The 25,413-nt window shown below is 38.1% G+C and overlaps 1 protein-coding gene across 2 annotated transcripts in view; it reads right to left on the minus strand.

Moving 5' to 3' along the window:
- The window catches only part of DOK6 (docking protein 6), a 369,596-nt gene that overhangs the window by 70,111 nt on the left and 274,072 nt on the right, over positions 1-25,413 (minus strand). For both annotated transcript variants that reach the window (XM_035700481.2, XM_025422049.3), the window contains exons 6-7: positions 18,250-18,388; positions 5,113-5,230 (exon numbers count right to left, since the gene is read on the minus strand). In XM_035700481.2, the coding sequence (XP_035556374.1) occupies positions 5,113-5,230; positions 18,250-18,388 (257 nt within the window). The remainder of the gene's footprint in view (positions 1-5,112; positions 5,231-18,249; positions 18,389-25,413) is intronic.

The raw sequence follows: 25,413 nt of genomic DNA on the forward strand, positions 1-25,413 counted from the left end.
ACCACTTTTACAAGTGGCATCCCGCCCCATCTCCTTGATCCAAACGGTGAGGTTGTTCAAGCTGCTTACAAATGAGTCAAAGTATATCCCATATACCTTCATGTAAATATAAGTGATGAAGTGTGTCAGGGAGAATTTAAAGACGGCACATGGTCCGAAGGCCCCCTCGCTCGGGGACCATTTACAGCCCACCTACTTGTCCCCTCCACCTTGACATCAGTGTAGCTCGTGGAAGAATTTGTCCAGAGGGAAAGCAGCAGGTGGAGAGAGAAAAATGAGGCCACCAGGTTATGGGGGTGGAGCCACAGCATCTCATAGGCCTCCTGTGCTAGCAGCAGTAGCAAGTTTCTGCGACTCCAAGCGATCCAGAGTGAGAGGCAGACGAGCCAAAGGGTGAAGGGGAAGGGGGTGCGCAGGATGGGCTGCATGCGGGACCCCATGTGATGACTCCTTCTGCAGCAGGAGTGAGGAATTTCCTCAGGGAGGAGATGTGGCCGCACGGTGTCCCCTCCGTATATCTTCTCTAACGCATTCATAAATTCATTTTTGCATTCAACAGAGACTCAGGGAGCACCTGCAATGAGCCTGGGGACCCTCAGTGGTTTTTACTAGATTGATCCATCATTTTCAATAAATGCTTTGCTATCTTCACAAATCCCGATTTAAAGACCCTGCTACACAATCTGTCACATAAATACAAGAACGGTGACAACAAGTCAAGGGGATGACCTTTCAAAGGGAGAAGACCTCTGTCCTCCTTATGGGGTTTCATTTCTTTCTATTTCCTTTTTCTTTTTCTCCCCCACTCCGTCTCACCTTTTTAATCTTTTTGAGTGTTCCTTGTGCTCTCACCACATCTGCTGAAGGCCTTAGAGCCCAAATTGCACTTCTAGCAATATTAAACAAGTGGCATTTCCTTTTGAGTCAAGAGTTCAAAATCATATCTCCTTCCCTTGAAGTGTATGGTTTCCCTAAGTCTACAGAAAGCATCTCTACAACATATTGTGGACCAAACATTTTTCATAAATACATAAGTCACAAAATTAATCATCCTTATTATCTGGCAAAAATTGGAAAGAGGAAAAGTCTTTACTTACACCTGCAAGAAGTGATGTGATGCAGCCACTAAGAAGCCATCAGGAGTAGGGATTTTACAGAGAAACTGCCTAAATCCTTAGCTAACTTGTACCTGACCTGCTAAAGCCAATTATTTTTTTTGTCAATCTTTTGACTCCAGAGAGCTGGGGTACCACAGAGAAACCATAAAAACTTATACTTTCAGAGCACCATTCTGGGAGTAGCATGGAGAGATATTGCACTTCTTTTCCAACCATTAAAATGAACGCAGGATGTCAGTATCGATACGTTCGTCTTTTAGAGAGGATATCTTGCTTCTAGAGTTATAGAATGGATGACAGAAATGAATCCAATAAAACTGAACAAGTACAGTTTTGTGGGTGACAGGCAATCGAAGTTATAGGTACGTCTTAATGTAGAATAGATTTGTTTTCACACCATGAATATTTTTTCAGTTCTAGTACATGTGCTGTTTATTAATGAATCCCAATCTATCAAGCTTTAGATCTACAGAGTTTTTCCCCCTTTACCTTATGAATGAAAGCTTGCTGAATGTAATTCATATTGATCTCAGCTTCAGAGTTAGAATGTAGAAAATATGATGAAAAATTCTAAGGATACATTTCTATTCTTCAATGTTACCTGCAGTTTACTTGACGATGTAACACCCACCATCACCCAATGTTTCCTTTGACTTGGGAAAAATCACACTATATTCTCCTCTTTGTGAAGAAGTGATGCCTCTTCAAGGCATCTAAGGAAGTGGGATGCAAAACAGCTACACTTTAAAATGTGGTTCATTGAAAAAAAATGTAGGTGTGTATGAAGAAGGGGTGCTAAGGTTCCTATTTTCTCTTTCTTTCTTTCTTTCTTTCTTTCTTTCTTTCTTTCTTTCTTTCTTTCTTTCTTTCTTTCTTTCTTCTTCTTCCTTCCTTCCTTCCTTCCTTCCTTCCTTCCTTCCTTCCTTCCTTCCTTCCTTCCTTCCTTCCTTCTCTCTTTCTTTCTTTCGTTTTTTTCTTTCTATTTTTATTTCCTGTTTTGGTAGTTTTATCCTGCCCAGATTCCTGTGTAGACTACACACCAATAAAAACAAAACAAAACAAAAAACAAAAAAACAAACTATAGTCAAAAGACTCTTATCCTCCGCTACCTTGACTGCCTCAACACAGCAAAAGGAGAGGAAAATATATCAGCTTTGTCGAAGCATCACTAACAAGTTTACATCTGTCTCTTATCTATTATATATTATCTACTTACCTGTAATCTAGCTATCCATCTGGATGGTTATATCTCTCTCTATATGATGTAACCATAAAATGAGGGGTATGTAAAATGGTAAAACATATTGCTCTAGGAAGCATATGATACAAAAATAAAGCCACAGTGTAGTAAAATGTAATTTAGATAAAAAAACCTTTCATATTTATTGGACTTGCAGTACTTACTTTAGTTGACGCGTATTTCTTTGTTACACAGAAACAACAAACAACCAAGGAAGAATGTGTTTTTGAGACTAGACAGGCAAACTGTTCATCATAATTGATAAAGCATTTGAATCCTCACCTTTACTGGAAATTATTATCAGTGCGATAGATTCTAGAGTGTTCTAATCAGTTGATTCTATTGAATTGTAAGTCAACTCTGCCCTCCTGCAAGTCTTCATTAATATTTTGAGGAATTTAAATGTGCCCTGGCATTCTTCTGTTGGATGTGTACAAAATTATTTCTGATGCTATATACCAGCCTAATTGTCCACTGTCCCTTCAGAGAAAAGTTCCCCACACACTACCATGATAACAACAATCCTTCATTTGCTGGAATTATAACCAAGCTCCTGTCAAAACCCAAAGTTACTACTACATTTGTTCCAATCTTTTCCAACTTATTTGTATTATCATCTCACTTTCTTTATATATATATATATATATAATTTATTTTTTATTCAAGTTCAGTTTGCCAACATATGGTATAACACCCAGTGCTCATCCCGTCAAGTGCCCTGCCCTCCTCAGTGCCTGTCACCCAGTCACCCCATCCCCCCGCCCGCCTCCCTTTTCACTACCCTTTGTTCATTTCCCAGTCAGGAGTCTCTCATGTTTTGTCACCCTCTCTAATTTTTTCCACTTTCTTTTTGCTTAGAAATTTGCTCATTTGTGTTTTCTCATGAAAATGTTCCATGGTTTTATTTTTACTTTATTAAACATCAATATCATTAAAAACAAGGAGTCACTTAGACTAAGCCTCATAACGCCTACCTGAGACTTAGGACAGTTTCAGCTCTTCTAGAAATAGTATCTTAAAAGCCAGTGGGGGAACTAACTGATCAGTACTAGTGAGGTAATCTGACATCTGACATCCCCTCAAGGAAAGTGACCTTGCGACACCCAATCCATTCTTGGCCAGTATAACTTCCTTATCCCTGTTCCCTTTGCCTATAAAAGTCTTTCATTATATATAGCTCCTCTGACTTCCTTTCTCTCTGCAGGCTGGCATGCTGTCCATTCATGAATCATTGAATAAAGCCAACATGGTATGTACAATTTACTCAGTTTAATTTTGGTTTTTAACAATAATTTCATATATAGGTTTATGTTGAAATAAAAATAGCCTTACATTAAAAGCATATTTCCTAATGAAATCTAATCACAGGAACAAGCAAGATTAATTTCCTAAGATCATGACTCAGGCAGTTTCAGTGTGTGGTTGCTGACATTCATGGTGGGAAGGGAAAGAGGGAAATATGAGTTTCTTCTTTCTGGTCCACAAAATTGTCAAGGGTTCCTTCAATCCTCTACTCCTTTTCCTATTAAAGATTTTCTCATGTAAAGAAATAATGCAAAAAAGATAACAACTACCATAAGAGGTTTCATTTAAGATATAAAATGCAAGTGTCATCACCAAACGACTAAAATTGTTCCGACTCCTTTTCCTGTCAGAATGTATCTTTAATCACTAATTCCCACTGACCAAATTCCATCAGTCTGGGTTTGAAATCCTGGCGAGCAAATACTGCCTTAAAAATACATCATTTCAGTTTCCTTATCACCAAAACATTTTGTTGTTGTTGAAACACTTAGTGCCGTTAATATGAGCAACAGTTAAAGTGTGAATGGAAAAACATTCTGCATTCTAATGGAATGGAAAACATTCTAACTGTGCCAAAGGTCATATTGGTCATTCCTTCAACAGATACTGACTGGGTGCCTATTACATTCAAATCTTCTATGCTTAAAAAAAAAATCTGTGTTGGATGAATTTTTTCAGCTGTGCTTTGTTAGCTTTATTTTTCTAAATTCCCATTTCCCTCAGTCTTGGGCGACTGTTAGTCAAATATTCACTTGCAGCTGAGTATTTTATCTGAAGTATAAGATTATTCATTCTAAGACAATAGGGAGAGAATAGGAGGAAAAAAATGCTAAAGCTAAGTTTTTGTGCTGTTCTTGATCAAATACTTGCTATCTACGAATCTGATTCATCGGGTAAACCATTCCCATTTTAGTTAATTAAACACTCATCATCAGGAAAAACACAGAAGCAAAGTATTCACACTTGTCCTCTGCCTGGCACCCTCCAGAATTATTTCTGTGTCAAAGCTTTGGCTAAACCTTAAGACTTCTGTGAGTACATTTATGTAGCATTTTATTACACAGCCTGAAATCAGCCTCCTGAACTGATAGTCAATCCTATTAAGAAAAGAAGGATGCTAAGAAAGACTCCTTTGTAAAATGGCATGAAACATGTTACCCCAATATCTGCTGCTTTTGTCTCCTGATGATATGTCTTGTATAATGTTCTAGTCAAGTTCCTGTGCCAAATAGGGCCCTTAGCCCTCAGTGACTTTCGGAATAATTTCTACCATGAGTCTATGAAATGATAGCTTTAGAAAAGCCACTGTAAATCTCAGAGCTCCCACTGTGGCCAGTGACAGCTGATAAATGAAAATGGAGGAAAAGCAAGCAAAGCAATTTGCATGACTCCTGGCCCACCTGTAGGAGGCTAATGGAGGTGCTGCTTGATTATTTTCAAGTTACTTGCCTTGCAAACTGTAGATTTCTCCAACACTGTTCTGACGAGTGATGTGATGCCAGTACGCGCTGCGAGGAAGAGATATCGATTTGGATAACGTCATTGGCTCAGTCAAGCTTGTCTGAAGCTAAAAGAAAAAAAAAAGGAAACGTGTCAGGCTTTATGCAAAACATTACACTGATATTTGTTCTTTCAGAAGTTGAGGGTTGAATGTGGGGGAACCTATGATAGAATCTGTTACAGATGCCCGCCTCATCTGCTAAGGTTAACTTTTTTTTAAAAAAAGGAAAATCATGACTCCAAACATATGGAATGAACACTTGTAGACAATTTAATCTCATTCGTTAATTTAGAAAGAACAAAAAGGTGGTACAACTGATGCCAAGGAGAATTCAAAGGGCATACGGCCAATCAGGAATGCTGGCAAGTAGCCAGAACAATAACTGGTTGTACCCCATCAGACAAGCTTATTTGCATTTCTATGCACAAGAATTATTTGCATTACTATCAGCTTTCTGCAATTTATTGAATTATAAAATAACTCAGATTGGAGATGCAAGCCCTTTCAGAAACAAATATTCCCAAATGGCCCCCAACACTGGATCCCATTAATCCCTTTCACCCATTTCAGTGTCTTACACTTTTTCTGGACATCTCCTCCCACCCTCACCCAATGGATCTTTTCTTGAGTGGACCTTCTCCTGGCTCCTGCAAAAGGATCTTTTAGCTATTAAACACGTGTTTTCCCTGAGAAGCTCTGTGATGAAAGTGTGCCAGATGTTCTTACTTGAAACATAAATTTTAAGGTTAGCTGCAGAGATCAACACAATGTCGCTCAGGTGCTCAAGCATATGATTAGTTCAAGGAGAACAATACTTCACACTGCATTTTCGAGAGAGAAATGTATTTTTATTGATTCACACCAGGTTTTTAAAAACATCCGGAAGGAGTTTTACTTGGTCTAAGCACACATTTCTCTGATGCAATCTGAGCAAATGTTCACTTTCTGACAGGCCATGGGCAATCCTCTAATCAATGAAAGCTCACATTTCCTCCTCTTTTAATCCCTGACTCTTGGCAGAAGTGGGAGCCATGAGGATCATGTCTGTCAAGTCTAACCTTAGAGACCCGTCTGCTCCCTGTGATGTGCCCTTTCCCCCTGCATTGTCCCGCCTCCCACGCTTGCCATACTCTGCGTCGTGTTAACACCCTTCATGGAAGATGCTGTCAGGTAAGCACCTGATATGTTGGAACAGGCCCGCTGGAGCCATAGGAAACTAAGAGGTTTTTACATTTTAATGGAACGATGAAGCCAAAGGGTGGGAACATATTTATTTGCTTTCACATTATTAGCAGGGAGACATTTCCAGATCTGCTATGTCTTGCCACAAAAGTGCCCTACTCAGTGAATTTATTTTTATTTTATTTTAATTAATTAATTAATTAATTAATTAATTTATTTATTTTTTCTACTCAGTGAATTTAAAAGTCCGGTCCTGTTGAAGGTATTTTTTCAGAAGATTCCACCAAGTAGCAAACATTGTAAACTAATTTTTATATTTTTTCAAAATTTGATATATTTCAAAGTTTTCCTTCTTGTGAAAATAGATGTATTAACCATACCTACATCCCATGGTTGGTAGGTAGGAGGCCTGGGGTTATAATAGGGCAGTGCTTTCCAGAATCCTTGGTGTGTTTGTTAACCATACACACTTCTGGTTTTAGCCCAGACCTAACCGTTGGGAGAATCTCTGTGGGTGGGGCTCTGTCTGCTAAAAGTGTCTGGTACACACTGTTTATCCACGACTGTGAGGGACAGGGGTAAGGTTCATTTTACAAAATTATCACTGGGACAAGAGGGCTTTCACCTTGAAAGCCAATTTCTCAGGTGAGGCATAAGCTGAGTTCAACATACAACGTCTTTATTTAGCATGAGCAATGCCTATTAATAAATATTAATTAACCATAAATCAAATCTCGTATGAACCATACTTCTGTCTACCCTTGTTTTTTTCCTAATACATTGCTATTTATTAGCATACAGTGAGTCTTTGGTGGTTAATTCTTCTTCCCCAAATTACTTTTCCTTCTATTTTTTTTTTTTTTTTTTTAATTCTGGGAAACACATTTCTTCCCAAATGGTCAGTCTTAAGCATCATGGAAACACGTAGACATTTTTTTTTTCTGGAAATAAATAAGTTGGAAATTTCCACCCTAAAAAAATTCACCTGAATTGCCTTCTATTGTTTCTCGGCCTCGTGTCCCTATGTCTTGGTCTTCAAGGATTTCAGATTACAGGGGCCCATTAACCTTCTGTCTTCCCTTGTGTCTTTAGTTCCCTTTTATTCTACTTCAATACTTAATTCGGAAAAATGAAGTGTCTGTATTTGAAAACATGTCTATAATCTCCCCACCTCTGTCCATGGTACAAATCTTGTCCGCCCACACCTCAGATGTTTAAATCTTCCTCTACACATCACAGAATCCATTCCTCAGTCATTGTTCAAAACCAGGTATTGAGTATGATCACGGACCATCAAGCCATTCTGCTTTGTGCCTTTCAATAAAGTTGTGTCACTGGGAGTACCAAATATGCATTACTTTTGTGGAGCACTGAAGATAGCTGCATTCAGACACAGGGTGTCTGGGCTCCCCCCTAAATCTGTGCTGACTGATGACTGCTTTGAGGAATCATGCAATGTAGAGATGACATTATGTCTGTTTTGGCCATGTCTCTGATGACCTCTAAGGGTGATTCTCCTTCCCTCCACTGTCCTGAATTACTGGGACCGCCATGGCTGGAGGAAGCCCAAGCTTACTGTGTGCATGGGTCATGTAATTTGAGGTTTGAACTCTTCTTAGAGAGCCCAGTACTTCTCATTGTATGGATGAAAATCACAACCCCCCAAATTCAGGGATTTGCTCAAGATAAAATCCCAACTGTAGAACCACTAATAGAAATCAGTTCTCTTGATTTCTGAATTCACTGCTCTTTGGACTTTGAGGTCGATCTCTCTAGGGAAAAATGAGCTTCCTCTCCAACTCGTTACAATATGTGAGAATATAGCTCTGTACTTTGAAAGCACTCACACTGCCAAGAAAAAGCGGTAGATCCTGAAAACTGGTGTAATTTTTGTCAAGTTACTGGCCACCAGAGCCTTTTCCTGTTTTTACCAAAATAATTATCCAGGTTACCTTATTACCTTTTGCAATTTTCCTTTGCTGTTTTGAGACTCTGCTTCCACCTGTGATAAACACTAATGCTAATTTGTGTTCCTCTGTATAAATTCATCTGTATATTAAAAGAAATCCCTGCTAACCAATTAATTTTACTTTTCCTCTGTATCTCCCCAATCATTGATTAGACAATTTAAAGTCCTATTAGCACTAAAGACACAAATCTCAATAACTGGGAGAGTTATTGGGAGAGGAAGAAGTTAGCATTGATATATTAGCATTTTATGAGTCATTCTTACGTGCCTGGCAATGTGCAAACTGGTTTCATATGTTGTTCCATTCGATATCCATATAAATTATCAATAATTATGCCATATGAACTTTACAGACAAGGAAAATGAGACCCAGAGGGATAATATAATTTGTTCACAGTGACATTGTGAGTGATGTCTCGGAGGCACTAAAGACTATGATGTTTAAGACAAGGAAAAATTCTATCCCTACCTTTCAAGGTCTTCTAGCAGGACTAAGAATTACATTTACCCAAGACAGACTCACAGGGAAAAATCCCCAAAGTTTTATTATGTGTGTATGGAGGCCCAGTAATGAAATTGAGGCCCAGGGAAATGATGAAGGCAGGATGTTTTTGTACTTTTAGACAAATAGACAATAAATCTATGGGGAACTGCCATGACAAAGAAAACTGAACTTTGGGAGTTTCAGTTAATAAGGATCTCAAAATAGAATTTGGGCTATGGTAGTAAATTAGTAAAAAGTAACAAGAAGTGCCAACACAGCCTTCTCAGCTCTGAATTCCTTGTCTCTGGTGGTAAGAATGTCTCACTTTCTCCTGGAACAGGGAGAGTGGCTTTCATGGGGGAGATTTATTTCCTGCTTTCAGAGGGACAGAGAGGGAACTGACTGTCCTTCTTGCACATGGTGTTTTTTAAATTGCTTTAATTCAAAATAACCAATATGCCAAAGTGGCACATTTTGGGGCAGCCTGCTCTTGGTCCCTACCTTGTCATTTCCTCTTCATCACAGCTAACTGTAAAATAAACTACTGGACCTCTCTTCTTCAGGGAGCAGATAAGAGGAGAATTGCACCAACTGGGTCAGTTCCTTTGGGCCAAGGCAGGAATGCACATGATTCTCCCCTCTGTTGAGAGGAGAACACACAGTAGGGGTGGCCCAGCCCTGGAGTCATCACACATGCACGGCTAAGCATCAGCACAACTGTTAGCAAACACCAACTCTATCATTGCTTTGTCATTTGACCTCAGGCAATGTCCTTACTTTTTTTTTTTTAAAGAATCTTTTTTTCCTTATCTCTAAATTGGAATTAATATAATCCACCTTAAGTGTTGTTATAAATATTTCATAAGATGATGCTTTTACAGTGAAGAGCACTATGTTTGTCCCATCTGAAATGCTCAGTAGAAACTGCTGGCTTGCTGTTGCCACATGGGACAGGCGGCTCACACCAGAGGTATCTATGCATACATGTGGTCAAGACCTGGAAATGTGTCCAAACCGAGCTATGGAAGAAATGGCAATGAAGGTGGTCACATTCTTAGATCTAAATCTAAGAGCTTAATAGAAGTACAAAACCCAGGGGCGCCTGGATGGCTCAGTGGTTGAGCATCTGCCTTCAGCTCAGGGCATGATCCCAGGGTACTGGGATCAAGTCCCACATCAGGTTTCCTGCAGGGAGCCTCCCTCTGCCTGTGTGTCTGCCTCTCTGTGTGTCTCTCATGAATAAATAAAATCTTAAAAAAATAGAAGTATATAAAATCCAATAAATATGAATATGAGGGATAGATGGTCAGTATGGGCAGGTGGGACAGGTAGGACACAGGTGGGAGACTAGTGAGCAATGCTCGTAGCAGGGTGTGTGTGTGTGTGTGTGTGTGTGTGTGTGTGTATGTATGTGTGTGTGTGTTTAGACACACAAATAACATAAGCCAGGAAAGGACAGTCTCAGCTTTTTTGGTACAACAAAGAGTTAAGAGATGTGAGTGGATATGTCAACATGTTTGCTATTGTGTCTGAAATAAGAGGAACGGGGGAGATGGGGAATATGCCATAGAGAAGCGCTGAAAAACACAAGTGGTCAGGGTACATGCTAAGGTAACATGTGACATGTACGTTAGAGGTAAAAAAAAAAAAAAGTCATGTTGCTTAATAAGGAAATGGTGAATACAAATGCAGTCCCCATTGAGAACATTGAGTTTATTTGTTCTTGGAAAAAAGCTCATGAAACTTGAAAACTATATAGAAATAGAAACTCCAGAGACCTTCAGGCAGCCAAGCTCGGCACTGTTTGGATTTATTCAAACAGTCCTCTGAAGTTGAAGGTTTACAGGCAATTGGGTTTTCACAGACTTGACTTAATTTTCAATAGGGGACAACTCACACTTAATCTTCCATTTTATTCAAGATAAATGAAAAGGAATTAGAAGACACCTTGGTGAGTTGGTACAAACACAGCATCATTTATAGAATCATTTAATGGAAGTTGTTGGATGTCATTTAGAATTGGACTTTGCAGAGTATTATTCTCTTTATACTTGAACCAAAATGGAGGTTATTCTTATATGTTTTCAAGCATGTATTGGCCACAATAGTTTCATGGAGGGTAAAAAAGCTGAGCTGTAGAATAACATCAGAAATTATTACAAACATACGCATAAATACTTTGAACGCCATTCTTACCTGTAATCAGTAATGCCTTTAAGAATATGTATATTCTTTCCTCCTCTATCAATCATCTATCTATTGTTTGTAAGCAGATGCATTCACAGAGCTACTCTCTGAATATAGGAAACATGATGAATACATACTGAAACATTCAATTTCATAGATATTGTAAATAAAATGTTCATTGTCTTTTGATTTTGAAATGTGTAAATATCTAGAGGCTGTATTAAAGTTTATATAATTAATTTCCAATATCTGCACATCGTGAGAGCTGGGATGAACTTTTAACAGTGGCTATAAAATTTAATCCACTTAAAAACAAAGCTAAATTTTATTCTTTCGCCATTCATTTTATGACTTAGCTAATAACTGGGCTTTTACCAAAGACCGGCTGGTACTCTGACACTGAGCAGATATTACTATTGCTCTTTCTTTTCCCCCTTTAATAAAAGGTAACTAAGGCATAGCAAAGGTAAGTGCCTTGCACAAGGTCACACGGTTCTTTCTTTTTCTAGAGTCTACCTGGTTTAGCCACTATGGTGCAGTGCTTCAACTAATACATATGCATTCACTGAATACATTCCAGAAATTGATAATTCTTATTTTGCTCATGTTTTTTGAAAGTAAGCTTAATTAACTCCCTATGTGATTCTCACAATTTTATAGTGGGTTTGCCCACTACTGGCCTACATTTTTTCTTCTATTTTACAGCATTGTCCCAAAGAGAAGATGGCCTGATTCTTTGGGTTGTATGTGTAAATGCCATAATTATATGTTTGTATGCTGAATTATCTTGATTGACCTTTGAAACTTATTGTTTTTCTTTAAGGAAATCATTCTCATAATTGCCATGAGCAGATTGTATGCCCATGAATAAATAAGACCATCATATTAAAAAAAGAGAGAAAATCATTTGTAGAGTTTCCTCATTATTCTTTGATTCTAGTAATACAAATAAAAGAACAAAACTGTATTTTTTTCACAGAAAATTGTACTCTTTTATGTCAGGCAGTCATTTTTCTTATACATTATCAACTCTAATCAAGTTGATTAAATATAAAAAATAAATGCATTTTCTTTTTTTAAAAAAGATTTTATCTATTTGGGAGAGTGAGTGAGTGAGAGAGAGAGAAAGAGTACAAGCTGGCAAAGGGAGAGAACCAGACTCCCTGCTTAACTTAGGCACCCCTAAAATGCATTTTCTTAAGTGACATCCAGAGGATATACAGCAAATTTTGAGAAAAAAGAATATGATATAAATAAAATTTGCACTATTATATTGTGTTACAGTACCACTTGCTACAAAAATTGCACATTGAACTCTCCCCATTTCCATATCATTTGTGCATTTATGCAGAAATCAGTATTTTTTCTTCATGTCTGTGTGTTTGTTTAGAGACTACATTTCTTTATTGTTCTGGACCAGTAAGTAAATGGATTAATTAGGATCACAGGTCCACTTTAGTTATCAACTATAATAATTTGTTCTAATTGGGCTTGTGTTGGCTCATTACAATCAGTGTCTACCAATCAGTAAAATAAAATTTCACAAATATGCAAATGGCATTTCCCAGCAGGGAACCAACCGGCCATTGTCAGTAGTAATGAAGGTTCTTGTCTTATGATTAATAATTGATAATATTGAGCAACAGAATCATGAATAGAACTTTGAAGAATGAATTTATTAGCAGATATTCCTATATATTAGATATTACACACCACTTGCAATCACAAATCACACATATAAACCTTTCTTAGAATTTCTTAAGGTTCTATATGTATAAACCTAGAAAAGAAATTGCAAAAAGTGTTAAAATTTTTCTGTGTACTATTCATCATGGTATTATGAGTCCATATTTTTCAGATTTTCAGTGTAGGAAAACTAGTTATAATTTTTTTTTGTAGCAGATAGAGATTCCTGTAAAATGTGGGTATGAAGAGTGACTGCACTAGAAAGGGAGCCAAACTGCCTAGGAGAGAGCCCATTCTGGAAGGCTTTCTCATTTCTTCACCAAATTTTAAATAAGTCCATGGTACTCATGGTCTCAAAAGATAAATGTACATGACATGAATTGAATGATATTATTTGGCTATACTTGGGACTAACAGTTGAGTGTCTTTACAATACTTCCTAAAAGAAGTATTGTGGTATTTTTTAAGATGCCATCAGTTGAAAGACAAAACACTGTTTTATGTAGCACTACAAAAGAATACAGCTATCGATTAAACTGTAACTCATATTCGACTTGAGAGATGTTAAAATGTGAAAAAAAGGATCGATGGGATGTAATAATATTTCCCTATTCATGAAACTATTTAGACACACCCACACACAAAAATCGTTTCAAGGGTTTACTTGGGTAAGTTCTGCAATAAACCATAACTCCAGGAGGGTAAATTCCCTTAATTTCTCATCGCTATTTGAATTCGTTTTCCACAAAGCCAGCTTCATTCTTTCTGTCTTCTGTACTCTTCTCACTTTGCCTTTCCTTGAGACGTTTTCATCATTGTAAGATGATGCCATCACAGTTTCCATCAAAGACGCTAAAACCACCCCTTTGGGCTTGTTCGTATGGGTAGTGTAAGACAATGCTGCTTCTTCAGAAATTTCTTTTCATCTGACATTATAAAAGGAAATAAGAGAATTTGTTTTTTAAACTTCTATTGTTCAAAAGGTTTATTATTCTTGGAACAGTGTGGTTTTTTAGTTAAGTGTCTGAGGTTAACTTGCTTTTATTCCATATACTGCTAGTAACAAGAGCATGTAAAATGACAGGTAATAGAGAATGAAAACACTCTTATTTTCTAAGCAAGAAGTTTTACATGAAACTCTGTTATTCTTTTTTTTTTCCATCCACCAGACCTAACCATAGAATTGATAGCCTTGGACAGCAGTGCATGTGGGCAGCCCTGCTGGTGGTGTTCAGGGCGTTAGAGCCATCTTGCTGGTATTTTAATAACACTGTTGCTATTTGTCCTTAAACTACACAGAGTTCTTCTGGTTACCAGGTGGCCAAAATTATTGGAAATAGGAGTATTCCAAATCCTGTTTTTAAAAAGATACACTGTAATTCTTATTATGGGAGGCTGTCCATATGCATACGAGCTTTTAAATTACTTGCAATGTTATAATAAGGTTCAAAGTTACTAATGACCATGCCCCTTTTCTTTCACTTGCTTATTTTTGATATCAGGAAAATTCATTAAAAAATTAATTCATGTCTTCTCAGTTACTTCTTACCTAAGGACATTTTATTACATATGTAAAGGTTACAAACCTAAAAACGAAATTTAGAAAAGGACTCCTTTTCACATTTGTGTGTGTGTAACAGATCCATGAAAATCAAATTATTTCAGGGCACGTGAGGCCTTGTTATCTCCGATAATTCCAGCCTCACCAGGCAGAAGCACAAGGGACATTTGTGATGTGGTTTCTGATGAATGGCTTCGATCACAAGGACAAGAAAAATTTCCTTGATAATGTTGCAGATGTGTGCCAGAGGACCTATAAATGCTTTTAGTAATAGCATTAAAAGAACTCCAATGGTTCTAAGAACAAGAATGCTCTGGAAACAAATTCTAGAGGGGCCACTTGCTTACATATCCAGCTTTAATCATCTCTTCAATGACTGGAATCTTAGTGAATCTCTTAGAAATAGTTCTAGTTCAAAATTTAACACGGTGGCTGAAGTCTCCCACACTCCCCCAAAGCCAAAACTGTCTTCTGAAATAAGATCATTCTTTATGGAGGTTTAAGGAACTTCCAATAAGCTGGTGATTTAAGGAATCAGTCAGGGTCCATTGTCATAACCATAGAACGAGCCCAAGTGGTGTTTTCAGTAATGCTCACCCAAATTTTGTGATGGCATCATCTTACCAATCTGATTAAGGCATGGAGAATGTTTGATATTTCAAGGAGTAAAAGCAAAGATGAATTACTAGATCCAACAAAGGGGATCACACTCAGTAGAGTAAGCAGTTTACAAGCCTGTGAATGGTTAATCAATGGCTAAGCTCTATTTCAAAACTTCTTGAGTGGGTTAATAGTAATTAACTCTTTTGTTATCTTTCTCAGTGAGGGAAATAAAATATTTTTTAATAGTCTTACCGATTTAATGATTCTTGTTATCCAGTACTTTACAGTGCAAATGTACTATTTTATCCACAATGCGGTGAACTTTTTCTAGACATCAAATTCTTCAAACAAGAAGAGAAATATTGCCTACCTTAGATGATGGAGATATATCAAAATATGCTTATTCTTGTGCCCTCCTCCCCTTAAGAAGGAAGGTAATTAAAAGGGCAAATCAAGGTTTTAATCACACATGTGATGTTAAAAGATTATACTGAATTCTCTGTTACAGTTCAGAAATGGTTGTTGAGATATTATTTCTCATTCAGATTTGTTTATCTGCAAGACAGTGATACTGTTAAATCATTTCTCTTTAAAAAGATGAAAGTAAATGCTTCAGGAGCCTGAACAACAATGTTTGGGGCATGTATTGCTTATATAGTTTGTTACTGATTTGATCTTGTAATGTTATAAATGTAAATATAATAAAAAACATGTACATATTTTCTATGTGCTCAATAATAATCTCACACGGCCCATTTTTTAAAACTGGAAAGCCAGGGAGCAGTGTCATCTTCTTATTTTGTAGGATATACATAATAAATAAAATGCATCATTTTTATATCTGAGGTCTGGGGGTAGCTTTCTGACTCCCAAGTTATACTTTTGCCTAGTTTATAGCACAGGCCTCCATTTTATTTAAATAAGCAAATAAAGAGTTAGATAGTGCCTAAGTACTGTTTTCATAGTTGTTGGAACTTGTTCTTTCAAAGAAATTTGTGCATGCAGAGGCAGTTTCTTAAAAGAAAAAGTAAAAATTATGTCTGAGAGACCTGGGGATCTTTACTGAAGGTTCCAGAATTTGAGGAATCTGGGCAGTTGTCAAGTTGTGGTAGCATGCCCTCTGAAAAACATCAGCTTGGCTTAGTCTGAAGAATCCACTAGATATGAAATAATCTTATTAGTATTAACCTTCAGAGAAAAGCATAGTTGTGTAATTGTGTTTGAAAATAAACCAAATGCTCCATTTGCATGTATTCACCAAACTGATGGAGCCTCTGATTTTGTAATTTTTAGAAACATTTGGTTTGTTTGGTGAACCTGCTATTTAAACACCTGCCCCACTTTTCCGTCTCTGAGCACTCAGATCCATGGGGCACCCACTATCTCCCCCCAGCTGTAGACTGCCTGAGATCTTAGTCAATGGACTGCTGGTCTCTAACCCCTAACAGCAATTGTTTGGCTCTGCTCTGGGGACAAGCTTCTCAGCCTCACAGTACATTATCATGTTTACCACACAAGGCAGCATCAATAGCAAATGTGAATTAAATTTTGTTTTGCAAATTTTTTGGCACAAGACTGTTAGACATACTTGAAAGGGATTGAAAGATATTATTTCACTACAGTTGGGAATAACAATTTAGAGTCTTCACAAACATTGTAGGTCCTATAATTATTCAAAATCACTCCTACAGATGGATCGCTATCATAATAATGAACCTTTTCATGGTACTTGCCATGTGCCAGGTCTGTTCACAGTACTTTACAGATTTTAATGCACAAATACCTCATAACAACCAAATAAGTAGGACTATTATATCCTCATTTTACAGATAAAGGAAAATGAGACATTTAGAAGGTAGTAACCCAAGATGCCCAAGATGATACAGCCAGTAAGTGGTGGAATTGGGATGTGAAGCCAGGACACACCCTAAGTGCTCTCCTTTATAGTAGACAATATGGTTTTGTCAAAGAGCTCTTGGAATTGCCTTTAAGACAATACAATTCAATGACTGTATTGCTGAGCATTTTGTCTGTTCAGAACAACTACAAGTAAAGCTACAACTGTTAAGTGTAGTTAACTAATAGCAAGTGACATCACGACTGTTAATTTTGGTTGCAGACATCAGTAGATACTGAAATCATTTGAAATTTGGTAGTTATATTTTCTCACTGATTTAAGCCCCTGGAAGCATTTCATATTAATTAGATAATTGTTACAATGTGTGATATTTAACCAAAATCTTTCTAAAAGACTGTTATGCCAACGTCTTATTAATGCTTCTTCAATTAACCACACAATCATATTAATAATCCTAAAGCCACTCATTCATCCCTATGAAAGGCCAAACATCCCATATAAAGTCTGGCTTTCACTTGTCACACTTAGGCATTAGGAAAGCTCTTTAAAGCACTTCCCAAGTAGATGAAAATGTGTATGTAGTATTCACAAAACTAGAAATCTGTTAAGAATAACATATGATCATTTGTTAAATTACTTTTTGTTTTCTTAAAAGATAATTTTGTGTCAAAATATTGTGTATTGGAGAATTTTAAAAATGAAAACAAATATAATACTACGTATAGAACTCTGTAGTCTTTAAACTAGAACAGAATTGTGTCATCCAGTGAGTTGCCCACTTATTTCCCAAAACTCCACCTGTCCCTTCATAATATGAAATCTAACACATCTCTATAAATCTTGAAGGATGGTCACCTCTTAAGATTATGGCCAATAATCATTCCATTATTTGCTTTTCAAAGAAGTTAGTAGTAGAGCTTATAATTTTTTCTCAGCTACTTGTAAAAATTGACTATTTCAGATTCTTTACTGAATTATTTCTTAGCTTGACCTCAAAACTGTAGTAGAGTTCCAGAACAGGATAACAAACAAATCATTCTGTTGGTAAACAGTATACGCTTCTTCTGCAAATATTTTATTATTGGCTCTGAAACACAGAAAGAGCTAGAATTCTCAGAGAATCTAGGACAAATAGAAAGACAAAAAGAAAGCGGAAACCTTTTCAGTAGTAGCTTAATTTTCCTGGTTATTTCGGGTCCACAGTTGAATCTCTGATGGTCCAACCGTATGTGGTGATTGCAGAGAGCACTGCTTTGTATTTCATTCTCTATGCACCCCACCCCTCATTGGGAAACTGTGCCAACAGGTCATGAGGAGATACATGGAGTACATGGTACCCTACCAGCGGCCACAAAGAACTTCTTTTGGCATTTGCAGAAGAGGACATGAGAGGCATGGGATTCAGTAACTGGGGCGAGTTCTCGGGGCTGGAGGGCGGGGCGGGTCAGGTGGACATGAGGGTGCTGATGTGAATGGGCCCACATATACATGGTGTGCATCAGACCTCAGCGACATTCATTTCCAAGCTGTTAGGTTACCGAGGGAGGAGCCTTACCCGGGCCTTCTGCTCCATTTCTAGCATTAATCTTTCATGTTGCTCAGCTATGGCCAGTGTCGCAGAATGGACCTTCTGATAGATCATTTCTCCTTCCCTTGTTTGAAAAGTGAATAGTCCTTCTCCTGTGTCACACATTCTGTGAGAATAGAGATAGGGAAAGATATGGGTCTTCATGTGTTCAAGTGCGTAACAGTTCTCCACGCAAAAGATGCCCTCGCCCTGTTGTCACCCTCCTCCTTGACTTTCATGGGAGTTAGTGAAGCAGATTCACCCTTGAGCAAGCCAACCAATCAACAAGCACATGTCTAAATGGTACATGAGATGGAACAAAGGGTAGAAACCCATGTCTATTTAGAGTTTGAGAAGTGTGCACAACAGTGTACAGAAGCAGACACAAGCGGGTTCAGTCACTGTCGTGCATCTTTTACACGTTTCTTACTAATAAAAACAAACATTTGTTTTCCTTAAGGATTTTCACATTTGTTATTGTAACTCTACTTCCTATGATTTGATAGCTCTTGAAATTTAAAGAATTTAAGAAGAATCTGCAGAATCTGAGAATTTTATACTCACTGTGGTAAGAACTAAGGAGACCGCACACTTTTTAGTTTATGGATTTGCAGACACAAGCTACAGCTGATGCTGTTATTTAAACCGAGAGATCCTTAAGCAGATCTTGTGCATCGTAGGAAATGCTGCACCATTAAGACCCTATCTGGGTGTGAGGATACTTGCTTTGAATTTTGGCTTTGCCACTTACCAGCAGTGTGAACTTGGACAAGTTAAATAACTTGCCTATGCCTCCTTTTCACATCTCTAATGTAGGAACAATAATAACACTCATCTCATAAGATCCTTATGATAGTTGAAAGACTAATCTGAATATCCACTGCAGAGAAATGAGTGACTTGATTTTAGTATTTTTATCTTATGGGCTATTCCACAGTGATTACTATGTCATTTCTGAGAGCATATAATAACATTAAAAGTTCTTATTATGTACATTCAAGAGGAAAAATCAGAATAGAAATTCTTTTTCAATTATTTAGTTATAATTACCTTTTTAAAACATATCTTTATTGGAATAAAACCACTGACACCTTGTTAAGGCAAGAGGTTTATAGGTAGATTTTATTAACAAAGACTAATTCTAAGATGAAAAATATCTCTAATTAATACCTGAAGCCAGCTTTTAAAAATAATTAAATAATTGGAGGCCGTCAGAGAGACCCACTCAATATCGTTATGATGTTAACCACTCAGATACTGGATAGCTGGATGGCTGTGTCTTCGGTTTTCAGATTATAACATCAAAAAATTGCACAAGATGCTCATGAGGCCAAACTATGTCTTCTGGCACCAAAAGGATTTTGGATTCTTCTCTAGGATTCTCTAAGGAGTTTTCAGGAGAAAAGAAATGTCTCAAGAGGCTTCAGACATCACAGAGGCTGCGAATGCCATCCCGTAGGGCCCCATAGAGCCAGCACTTAGCTTCTGTGAAAAAGATCTTAATAAAATTCACACAGCGTGAAATGGAAAGTCTGGGGGGAAAATGAAGCGTTTTCACAAAGTGAAACAAATGAGCTTTCTTTGTTGATTCAGAAGAGTAAAGAAGTCCAACAGCCAGAGCAGGGCAGGGATTGACAAGTAGTGAGTGGGGCTTGTTCCAGGGTGAGTATTGTTCACTGTCATCTGAAAAGCACTGCTTATTAGCCCTCGGAAATGAGATAATGAAGACACCAGCTGTCACTCCTTAGTCGCTGAGATGCAAAGGTCTAACACTTGCCCACCTTCTGGGGATGAACTGCCCTGAGAGGGTCTGAAAGCTTACAGAAGGCTTTCTCCAGCCTCTGAAAGGCAGCCTCCTGTAAACTTCAGCCTTTGATCAGCAAACTAGGAATGCAAACATGCTAGCTTTAAAAAGTGAAGACATTTTAGGCTAAGGGTGTTCTTTCTTCAATGTATCTAAAACTTCAATGCATCTAAATCCTAAAGGAATGTCAAACTTCTTCGGTGAGATTAGTTCATACTTAACGACTTTTGTCTGCTGTATTGGAATCAGTCATTTGGGTCTCCCTGCTTTTTGTTTAAAACATGGTCTGCTGAAAAAAAAAAAAAAAAAAAAAAAAAAAACAAAAAAAACATGGTCTGCTGGGACTCATAAGAAACAGATACAGAAATTTCTTTTTTCTTATATGTCTGAATAGTTTTTGTGGGAGTAAGCCAGTATTAGAGAAGATGGGGGAAGAGAGGAAGTCATTTTGATGGTCATTGCCCAGCTACTCAATGTGTGGTCCACAGACCAGCAGCACTGGCATCACTGGGAGCCTGTCCAGACTACTGGATTGGAACCCGCAGTTAACAATATTCCAGGTGACTCCTGTGCACATTAGAGTTGGAGAAGCACTGGCCTACAGAACTCTTTCACCATTTCATGAAAGGGAGCCAGAGATGACACCTGGGACCCAAATGAGGACCAATCAGAAGCTGTGTCTGTGCAGCTTCAGACAGTGACATATGAGACCAAAGGGCAGAGAGGATGTACCATGACCAAAAGGGCAAAAAACAAACAAACAAACAAACAAAACCAAAAAAACCAACAAACAAACCCTAAAAGAATCCTTTCCTTAACTTGGGAAGAGCTAAGATACATGTGCTACCTACATGTGAGTACCCTAACCCCCTTGCTGCTAACATGCACATTCCTCAGTTGCATTTATTTGAAGAAAAGTCGAAAATATGGGGTCTGTCATGACTCTAAACTGAATTCGATTGAAATTTATTTACTACTGTTAGCTCTCTTTATACTTAAGGTATTTTCACAAAATTAATACTTTTTCTTATCAAATTTGGATGTTAAAGAATATCATCTCTAAGGTACCGTTAGCTGTAAGGAACAAATGAGGGTAGAACTGATAAAATTCCAAGTAGAACTGATACACTAATTTCCAGGATGGTTTTGTTTTTTGTTTTTTGTTTTTGACACTGTGATCAAGGGGTCATTATAACAGTATGGGATCCAAAAGACAAAGGGCAGAGATTTTAGCCATCAAGTCACCATCTGTCATGTTCGTTTATCACAGATTTATCAAGGAGATCCTGTCAACCAGGCATTGCCCCGAGCCGAGCCTGAGGATGGAAAGGATGGAAACATACACACGACTCCTTTTCTCTGAGTACAGGGGGGATAAGCCTTGTGCTGAGAATGATACATGTGACTGCAGAAGTGCTGGCAGGGAGGGGGGTTGGGGCCAACAGGAGGTAATGGGGGAGTGACCTGAACACATTATCTTCCCAGTTCAGTCCCTGATCGATAGAATGAGAGCAACAAAGCTTGTCCACAGGATTGTTTTCATTTGCCTTTTAATTAAATCAAGTGACAGTGGTCAGGAAGGGATGAATTCAGCAGACCGGGGTTGCCTGACCCCTGCACCTTCCAGGGAAAGGCCTGTATTTGGTGGTGGTGGATGGGGGAGGTACCTTGGCTGGTTACTGGACTGTAACCTCCAATCCTTTGGAATGTTCAGCCTGTTAAGAGTGAATTTTTGTGTGCCTGAGGCCTTGAGCCATGCTGTACCCATGTGGCCAGATGAATTTATCTTTTTTTTTCTTAAAGCGAGAGAGTCATGAGAGGTGGGGAGGCCCAGAGGGAGAGGGAGAAGCAGACTCCCTGCTTAGCAGAGAGGACCCCAAGTTCATGACCTGAGTCACCTGAGCAGTTAAGGCAAAAACTCACCTGATTAAGCCACCCAAGCACCCCGAGTTTATCCTTATATAATGCCTGTTTTGCTCCAGTGGAGACTGGGGTCTGAGTGACTCACATTGATCCCGTAGCCTCTGCCTGCTGATATGACTGATCCTTAGTAGAAATTTTGATGCTGAGGCTTGCTATAGCTTCCCTGGTTAATGAGGCTTCAGCTCTTTCACACATCATCGTGGGGGGAACAAGTACATCCTATGTGACTGACCTGGGAGCAGGGGTGGGGGTGAGTCCTGGAAGCCTGAGCCTCGACCCTCCTGGCCTTCTTCCCTTTGCTGGCCTTACTCTGCACTTGCACTATAGTAACCAGACCCATGAGTAGTATTGCCTTTTCTGAGTCCCATGTCTTTTTAGAAGGGCACCCAATCTGAAGGTGGTGTAGGGGACTCCTCCACTCAAGGCAGCCAGCATGTGTTTGGTGGCTAGTAGGGTCTGATTCAGTAGGAGTCTAAGAAAATTCTAGTATTTTCCCTCAATGGCTCTTTTTCAAATTCCACTTATTCTTTCCTTGTCTCTCCCCCCTTGACACTCACTTCCACAGTCATTTGAAGTAATGACTCCCAGTCTCATCTCCACTGTGTTCTAATAAGTAAGGACCAACCAGGATTTCTGTGAATGTCCGTGGTCACAGGAAACAGAACTCCCAATGAGGGGTTCTGCTATGCAGGCTTCTCCCACTTCTCAAAGAGGAGAAACAGCTTCTGAAACAGGGTGACCTGGAGGTGACTTCACTTGAGGCTGTGCCTGCATCCTGCAAGCTATTAGTGGTCGCCCTCCTTCTCCTGCCTTGAAGTCTCAAACTTAACTCTTTACAAAGGGGTGATTTCAAAATTCCAGTCTTCTTCCAAATGGCAAACAAAAGAAATTCACCAAAAGTTCTGCACTTTATTTTTAAAAAATGAACTTCAAAATACTTATCTGTGGGTCTTTCTTTCTTTCTTTCTTTCTTTCTTTCTTTCTCTTTCTTTTTTTAAGATTTTATTTATTTATGCATGAGAGACACACAGAGAGAGGCAGAGACATAGGCAGAGGGAGAAGCAGGCTCCCTGCAGGAAGGCCGATTCAGGACTCAATCCCAGGACCCCAGGATCACAACCTGAGCCGAAGACAGATGCTCAACCACTGAGCCATCCAGGTGTCCCTTTGTGGGTCTTTCAATACAATTTGACCACAGACGAATCTGTGCACCTCTGGCAATGTTGTCCACGTTCATGGTTGTATGGCTTTGTTCTCTATGTAAGTTTTGCAATATTATAGATATGTTTCATGACCAAATATTTGTCCTCTGTGCGCACAAAAGTTTTAAACTCTCAGCAATGGAGAAGAGCAGGAGCACTTTCCTGAAAACCCTGTGGTGTATCTATTCAGTATTTAAAATTTAATGTTTAATTATAGAAAGTAATGAAATTCTTCAAAGTGCAGCCTTTCTGCAGAGCGAGTAAAACCAATTAACACTTTTATTCCATTAACAGTTTAATCTTTATTGTCATTTAACAATGCAGGCATTCTACTTTTCTGTTAGCAGCTATGAAAAGGCTGAAGTTTCTATCAGCTCTGATGAGTCAAGACTTGGATCTGTGGTAAGAAACTGCCAGCAAAATGGACAAATAGACAAAACCAATAGCACAGCAAGACTGGAAATAGACTCAATTGGCAGGAGAGCTAAAAACGTGATGGGAGTGTCATCCCCAGTCTGTGAGGGAAGCTGGATTCTCCAATAAAGCGTGTTGGACATGAGTTTCTCTAAAGCAAGTGAAAAAAAAAAAAGTAGTAGAAGAAAACAGAAGAATTCCTATATAAACTCAGAAGGAAGAAGGAGTTTCAAGCTATGATCCAAGCCAAAAGGTGACCAAAGGAAAAAAATGAATCTGCTTGAAAACAACCTCTAAAAAAAAACAAAAACAAAACAAAAACAAAACTAAAAACTAGGAAAAATATTTGGAACTCACAACACATGATGCGTTCTCATCTATAAAGTAGGTTTATTATGTCAGTACTTTCTTCAGAGGGCTGTTCGAACATTAAATGAATTAATATATGTAAATCTTAAAATACTATCTGTATAATTATTATTCATTAAATAGTAGTATTTTTATCACTACTACTGTCAAAATATCTAAAGCATAGTGCTAGATGAAAAAAGGGGTGACAGTAATATGTGTAGTATACTAACATGTTTGTAAAAAAAGTATGTCTTTGCATGTATATGAAACTCTGGACAAATGCACAAAAAAGTAACTGTGCTATTTATTGGGGGTGAAGTGGACGTGATAAAAGAGGTTGTAAGTTTAGGAGGAATATTTATATTTTTCACTGATACTTCTTTATGTAAATGGTCAAACTAAAAAAAAAGAAGTGCTACTAATGTATTAATTGGATTTAATTAATTAAAATTAAATTAATGTTAAATTTTATTATTTATTTATTTATTTATTTTTAATGTTAAATTTTAAAGCAAGGGTCAGAGTACTCTCACAGGGTTTTTGTGAAGATGTGGTGTTTATAATGTGTCTAGCTCAGTCTCTTATGACTTAGCAAATACACTTTTACTGTTAAACTTATAAAATATTATACTGATCATGTGGATCCTCCCTTCCATATGAAAACACACACACATAATCTCTGGCCAGTGTAGCACAAACATCTGATCTAATTTTCAAGACAACCAGGTTTGCAGAGTTCTGGTGTGTAATGAATTGAAGTAACAGCAACAATTGTAGCAACAGTGAAAATAATAGCTAACACCCATGGGGTACCGATAGGCCAACCTTGGTGTTGACACAGTATGTGCATTACCTCACTGAGCCTCAAACATCTACAAGGTCCTCACTGCTTCCCATTACAGAAAACACCATCCTAAGGAGGCAAAGAAATCTGCCCAAGGTCATTGAAATTTAAGTGGCTGAGCTGTGGTCTGAACCCAGACCTGTGATTTTCAAGCACACCTTATTATCACAGAGCTAGATTTTGTTCATTCAAGATGAGAAGCAGAAACACATGCATAATTCTTTAATTATGAAAATTTCTGTAGAGGAGAGAAAGAGCTGAGAACAGGGCTTGAGATAAAATGTTTTGAAGGTGGTCACTCCTTCTTTGCTGCTGTTCCTTTTCTGTCAAATCAAGTTTCCAAGAATATTTCTCAATGGCATGCCCGTAAAATGCATGTTAAGGTAAATCAGGCAATTAATCAATAAAACAGGTGAATTGCAATCAAACCCTCCCTGCACTCCCAAATTCATCTCAAGACCTTTGTAAGGAGGAACATTTGTCATCCTCTCTGCCTCTTGACTTTATTATTGTATGACTCCAAATATTTAATGCATATGGTGGCTGTTGGTTGATTTTACCGTTGGTACCTTAGGGATACAACGCTTTCCCTCAAACAAGTTAAGAAACCTGAT

This window comes from Canis lupus, chromosome 1, assembly GCF_003254725.2.
Source record: "Canis lupus dingo isolate Sandy chromosome 1, ASM325472v2, whole genome shotgun sequence".
NCBI classification, from domain to species: domain Eukaryota; kingdom Metazoa; phylum Chordata; class Mammalia; order Carnivora; family Canidae; genus Canis; species Canis lupus.